We start from the raw sequence: 6545 nt of genomic DNA, 5'->3' as shown, positions 1-6545 counted from the left end.
CAGTCAACCTCCACTCCGCCCCAAACCCTCAACAAACACAAATAGCTAGGCGACCGCTGAGCACCTTTATCTTCCCTCCCGAGATAGCAAGAAACACAGCGGTGGAGAAATTACATGCGGACCGATGGGTGGTTCTTAATTTAGATCGAAGGAGGATGAGGAAAAATAATAATAATAATAATAATAATAATAATAATACACTTTACCATAATAAAATTCGCTATTTTGATTAAAAGGGGAAGAGAATCCGAAGTCCTGCAAGACCTTCAAGCAGAATCATAAAGCTGTCTCGATAATTAACACTCATGTGTCTGTCAGTAGCTAGTTTATTTGCGTTTTACTCTCGTTTGTTTATATTCCCTCCCCCCTCTGACCCTGGTCCCTTACTCTCCTGGGTAATTTCAGATCTACGCGATCCAGCATTATTTACCTTCAATTTCAAGCCCGCTTTCCTCCGTACAGACCAAACTTTAAAATCCTTTTAACATTTCAATTTATTTATTGCAGGAAAAAAAATATACAATGATATTTACAAAACAATCATAAAAATAGGAATGCATTTAGACACCGGATCTATTTGCATTTTTTTAACATGGGTCATCAATAAATAAATAGAATGTTTCATTTTTTTCTCTCGCTCTCCCCCCACCCCATTTTTCCTCCTTTTTTCTTGCAGGAAAAATAAAATATAAATGAAAGAGGAGCAGGATATAAGAGTTTTGGAGCCAATAATGCATAGCTACCCTAAACATATTTTCTTTAAAAATATATTTTCCTTTCTCACTCGTTCTAAACGGGTTTTTTCCGGGTTTCTCTGTCATTAGATCTGTTCCAAAAAGAGAGCGAGGGAATGGGGGGAGTCCACAGTAACGTATTTCCTTTCATGAGTGGCTCATAAACTCTCTTGGGAATGCATGCATGCAAGAACAAAACAAAAAAAAAGGAAGTAAAGAGGGGAAAAAGTTAACTTCCAACATTCTTCGTCAAAATAGAAAAATAAAAATAAAACCGGTTCAGATTTTTGATCAGAATGCAGAGATGTCTGGTAGGGCCCTTTAGCCGCCTCTGGATCAGCCGCCTCACCATCCGAGGAGGCCCCCCCCCCCACGGGTCTCTCGCTTCTCCTGGTCTCTCAACGCCCTGCTCCTTGCAATGTGGGCCAAGAACGCCGCTCAATTTCCAAGAAAATCCTTGGCGTTATATATTGTCTTAGAGGGAACAAAGGGGGAGAGAAAAACAAAGGAGGGGAGCCGAATCCAAGTGCAGAGTCTCTCTCTAGATTGTCCGTTTTCTCTCCTTCTTTGGAACAAATGTCATCTGCAAAAACCCAGTGACGGAAAGAGAAAGAGAAGAAGGAAATGTTGGTTACTGGAAACGGAAAATTAAATATATTGCGCACATATATTACAAGAAAGAGGCATATTTTTCAATTATTATTTTTTTAAAAGAAACGCGTCCTTCTCTCGGTTCTGTTATTTTATATCTTTGTAAATGTCCATTGTTTTTATATATGTATTTTGGTACACCGCCCTGGTTGAGTACGATTGAAGGGCGGCATAAAAATACGCGTGACAACACCCGCTGCAAATGCTTGATTCTAGCCTGCTCTACACAATGTGCTTCTGTGTGTCCACGGGGGTGGGGGGGGGGGGAAGGAGGAATTAAAGCACAAAGGAAGGAGGGGGGAGGGCCCTGCTGGAGAGGCATGAAATTAGGAAACGCGCAGAGGGGAGTGTTACGGATATCTAGGCGAATCTAGTGCATTGGGGGGGGGGCGCTTCCCCCCTGGTGCTCTTAAGCTCAGCTACTTGGAAGCAGGTCCCCTCAGATCTGGGGGTAGCTTGCTTTCAAGGAAGCCTGCTCAGCAGCCCGAGGTGGATCGTTTCCCAGTCGTTTCAAGGAATCATAGTGGGCTAATTATAATGGTTCCTGAGTTGTCCCCACCTAATTTCCCTGTGTGCGTTTGTACTGCTAGGAGACTGAGGCACAACCTCAAAACAAAACAAAACAAAACAAATATTTTTTGGGGGGGTGGGCAGAGGCTGGTCGTGGGTCTCTGCCCATCCGGAGAGAGGCGGTAGGAGGCTGGCAGGCAGGCAGCCAGCTCCTTCTGCAGCTTGCGGTTCGATTGCAAGCTGCGATCCCGGTGGCAGTTAAGCTGCTTTGTTTAACCTGACCAGGTAGGCGCTCTGGTCTGGGCCCTCAACCTTCAGCCTAGCTCAGCAGTCGCCTGGTGCTACTGGAGGAGAAAATGCTGGGCGGCCTTTGGCTTCACGTAAATGCTCCAATCCCCACCATGTTTACTTGGCAGCAAACCCCAAATGCCTTCAAAGGGGAGCTGTGGTGGCGAGGAACCCTGGCTGCTCGGATAGTCTCATTTGCACCCCAATTCAACCCCGCTGCTGAGCCGATGGGACTTTTTGCTCCGGGGGAAGCGTGTACAGTATAGGATTGCAGCTATGCAGCACCCGGGTGCTGCGCGTGTTTTCCCTGGGGAATGTCATATGCAGCTCAGAGTAGGGTTGGTAATTTAAGTCCGTCTGCACAAGACAAGACAAGACCTTAAGCTGCGGTCCTGGGTGGGTCTGACTTCCCAGTAAACATGCACGGGATCGGGAGTTGCGGTGCTTCCTTCTTTCCCAAATTCCCACGCCACCCTAAGCGTTTCCTGAAGATTCCACGGACAGGAACGTGTAGTACATTCCCACCTGTCTGCCCTCCTCAAAGCAAGCAAGGCCGAAAGCCAGGAGACTTACAGCCTGGTTCTATATATTTACTCGGAAGTCAGTTAATGGAGCTGCAGCCCCAATAGGGGGACTCTCTGACCACCTCTCAGGCCAGGCTCCCCCTTGAACATCTCATTATACTCCGCCACATTTTGTTGCAAGACTGAGAATCAGGTTGCCTACACGCCACTCATTTCAAGCACATGACTTCGCCCAAAGAACCCCGGGAACTGTAGTTCCTTAAGGGCGCTGGAAATTGCAGCTCTGTGAGAGGTTAAAAACTACAACCCCCCCCCCGGATTCTTTTGGGGGGCTGGGTGTCTCTTTGAGTTCTTCCGCAGCTTTACGTGGCTGAGTAACCCTCAGCAAAGTAAGGCTCCAACCCAGCACCATTTCGATCAGTATTGATGTGTACTATACTGATAAAGGTTCGAATTAAGGCTTCAAATCCATTTAGTTTCCAAGAAAGCAGATTTAACAGCTCGATCCTATCCATGCTTGCTCCTTAGGCTTTCTCCCTAGGTGTTGTGTGCAGAGGGTCGCAGCATCAGGATGGAGGTACAAATGTACTTGAGATTCTTCCATGGTGGCGCCACCAGTCTCTAGGCTGGGACAAGCCAATGCGTGGCTACCAGCTCGACCAGACTCCGTGGGACCTACCTCCGAGTAAACATGCACAGGAGCCGCCTGCTGACATAAGCATATTAATTTGGCAGCAACGACTGACTGGGACCAGTGGGACTTACTCACGGAAAGAGGCTGCAACAGTCAGTCATAATAAGGACCTGTTTGATTATGGGGGCTCATTGAGCGTCTTAAAAAATGAAGCGGGGTCCGCTGACTTTGAGACTCAGTCTAACCCAACATAGAACGCTTTGCAAACCTCAAATAAGAAGTCACCACTACGCCCAAACCAGTTTAGTTGCGTAATTAGAGAGATTAAGTTTAGTGCGGCCGATCCAACTTGCCTAAGAATCCCAGCGAGAATCAGTCAACGTCCCATCAGACCTTCGGGACCCCGACGCCACAGGCACACAGGAATTTTTTCCCGCGGGAAAAGGAAAAGGCTCATTTAAGACTCCCCACGACCCGCGATCTGCTTCCAACAGCCCTTTCTTTGGGAAGGAGCTCCATCGGAATCAACGCATTTGGAAAGTCCGCAAGATTTTTTTGGGTGGGGCTAACTAAACAAAACATTAAACTTAACGCCACAGCCACGGTCCAACGCAGGGCACACGCTCTTTGAAGCAGACGCTTCTGTGGACTGCGTGTTATTTCTGGCTGGCTCCACGGCCAGTTAACCAGCCTTGAAGCCAAGAGAGGACCTCCGCAAGAAAGCGTGTGTCTAGGATCTAGCGGTGGGTGTGTGGGTCGGTGTTAGGAAATGCGATTCCCTTCCTACTCAAGAATTCACTTCTTCCTTTTCAAGTCGAAGTGGCTTCCGAGGAAGCCTTCTTGGGATGGGATCACCCGGATCTCCCCCGAAGTGCAGGGCGACCTGAATAAATGCTGAAGTGGGAGCTTTTCTGCTTTGGGTTGGCGAATCTAGCGGGCTCGCTGATTGTTTGCGAGCGGGGTGCAATTGGGATTTTAAATAAAGCCTTTCCCTTCTTCCTGATTTTTGGCCTAATTCCCTTCTCAGGATGCAGGCCCAGAAGTCCCGTTTCAACCTTTCCCCACCACCAAGGAATTTGGATCGGGTAGAGAGGATCCGGGGTGCACCCCTGGTAGGACACGTGTTCAGAAGGGGAGGGAGATGGAATGCCTTAACAATACAGTTCAGGGGTGGACCCCGCTCTCTGCCATCCAGGGAGAGTTGCTACCCTCGCTTTTTCGCTTGCTCCCATTGGTCTAGCCTGACTTTCCTTCATCCTGCACGTGGAAATCCATCCCGCCTAAGCCGGGCTGCTAAGGCCTACGCGCGCTGCTTTGGAAAGGCAACCTTCCATCTTTGAAAGCTGGGGGAAGGCAGGGCGTGTTACTTGAATGCTTTTTTCCACCCCAGAAAAAAAGCTAGTCCGCTCTGGAGTCCAGAGGGACTTACTCAGGAGAATGCGGGAAGTTAAGGAGGCGTCAGAGTGGCGGGCGAGCCTCAGCATCTCCGAAATCGGGAGGGAGCGTCCTAGAGGCCTTCTTTCTCCCGTCTCCAAGAAAGAGAGAGAGAGAGGCTCTCTCCCTATGAATCTTTGCAAGTACCAGCGGCCTTGGACGGATTCTTAACTCGCACTGTAGTGAGGATTCAAAGGGATTGGGGGATAAGGATAAAACTCTCTCTCTCTCTCTCTCTCTCTCTCTCTCTCTCTCTCTCTCTCTCAAGTAAAGGATCGAGAAGAGGGGATAGAGGTTGTGAGACAGAAGTGCTTCCTCACAAGGAAGCCTAGCCCAGCTTGGCCTGCAGGCAAAAGGCCCCGATGTCTCAGGGAACTTGGCCGCTCCACCCGGATGCGTGTCCGGGGTCCCGAGATCGTGAGCAAAGCAAGATCCTTTCGCAGTCTAGGGGAGGCTGCAGTCCAGCTGCGCCCGCCCGTCTCAGAGGGATTCCTCGAGAGTCAGGCTGCTCCAACAGGCCCACGGTGAAGGCCAAGTCTGAACGCAGCCCCCCTCCTTCTTCCCAGATCCCAGATTTCTCTCTCTCTCTCTTCTGCCCGTCCCGTCGCGTCCCTTTCCCGCTTACCTCGGTCTCCGGCCGGGCCAGTCGGCGCGGGAGGCTAGTGAGAGGCAGACATGGACCAGGCTCCCTCCATGCGCCACACGGAGAAGGCGTAGCTGAGGCGCTCGTGGGCCACATAGCTGCAGCTGGCCATCTTGGAGTCGAGCTCGTCGCTCTGCAGGACCTGGTAGAGGAAGTCGATGTAGCGCGCGGCCAGCTTGAGCGTCTGGATCTTGCTCAGCTTGTCCGACGGCAGCGTCGGGATGATCTTGCGCAGCGCCGCGAACGCTTCGTTCAGCGACTGCGTGCGCTGCCGCTCGCGCACGTTGGCCATCACCCGCTGCGTCTGGAGCTCCTCGTAAGATTGCGGGCTGCCCCCTCCGCTGCTGCTCCCGCCTCCGCCTCCGCCGCTGCTCCCGCCGCCGCCGCCGCCGCCGGATTTCTTGCCCCGCTTGCCTTGCGCCGGGCTGCACGGCTCCTCGGTCGCCGAGCCGATCCCCCCGCCGGCTCCTCCTCCTCCGCCTCCTGCGCCTCCTCCTCCTCCGCCGACCCCGGCGGCGCTCCTGCGGCTCGATCGCCTCTTGCGTCCCCCTCGCTTGCCGGAGCCCTGAAGCTGTTGCTGCTGCCGGTCGGGCTCCTCCTCGCTGTTGCTCAGGCTGTCGTCGGCGGGCGAGACTGGAGAGTTCGACTCGTCCTGCTGCATCATCTCGGGGGCCAACCCGCAGCGCGCTGAGCAGCCCTTTTTAGGGGGCGAGGGAGGAGGGGAGAGGAGAGGGGGGAGGAGGAGAGGGTGCCTAGCCAGCCAGCTCCCCCTGGCTGGATCCTGGGCCTGCGGAAGAAAAGGAGGAGGAGGAGGAGGAGGACCAGGGTGTGGGTGGGTGGGGGCTTGGGGGAGGGCCTCAGTTGGGTGGGTGGGGGGAGGCCATCGGGAGCCAGGGGGAAAAGAGAAAGAGAGAGAAAGAGAAAGAGAGAGGAGGACGAGGACGGTGGAAATCTCCCTGGCGGTGTCAGCTCCCCTCCCGATGGCTCCTTGGAGCTGGCTGGGAGTTGGGCAAAAGTTGCAGCCAGGGACGCTCTTATAGCTCCTGCTGGCGGAAAGTTCGGGGGCAGCGGTGTCATTGGCTTGACGTGGAGAGGAGGGACTTTGCCGAGGTTGAGAGGAAAGTTTC

The 6545-nt window shown here is 52.4% G+C and overlaps 1 protein-coding gene across 1 annotated transcript; it reads right to left on the bottom strand.

Moving 5' to 3' along the window:
• Positions 1-478: 478 nt before the first annotated feature.
• TWIST1 (twist family bHLH transcription factor 1) lies at positions 479-6246 on the bottom strand. The gene is made up of 2 exons (XM_033165623.1): positions 5401-6246; positions 479-1317 (listed from the first exon to the last, which is right to left on the bottom strand). The coding sequence occupies exon 1, from the start codon at positions 6080-6082 to the stop codon at positions 5435-5437; it is 648 nt and encodes a 215-aa protein (XP_033021514.1). The 5' UTR covers positions 6083-6246; the 3' UTR covers positions 479-1317; positions 5401-5434.
• Between the last annotated feature and the right edge of the window lie 299 nt (positions 6247-6545).

The sequence above is a fragment of the Lacerta agilis genome, chromosome 12 (genome assembly GCF_009819535.1).
Source record: "Lacerta agilis isolate rLacAgi1 chromosome 12, rLacAgi1.pri, whole genome shotgun sequence".
In the NCBI taxonomy this organism is placed as follows: domain Eukaryota; kingdom Metazoa; phylum Chordata; class Lepidosauria; order Squamata; family Lacertidae; genus Lacerta; species Lacerta agilis.
The sequence above is the reverse complement of the archived record's forward strand: the minus strand, read 5'-3'. Positions and strand labels throughout refer to the sequence as shown.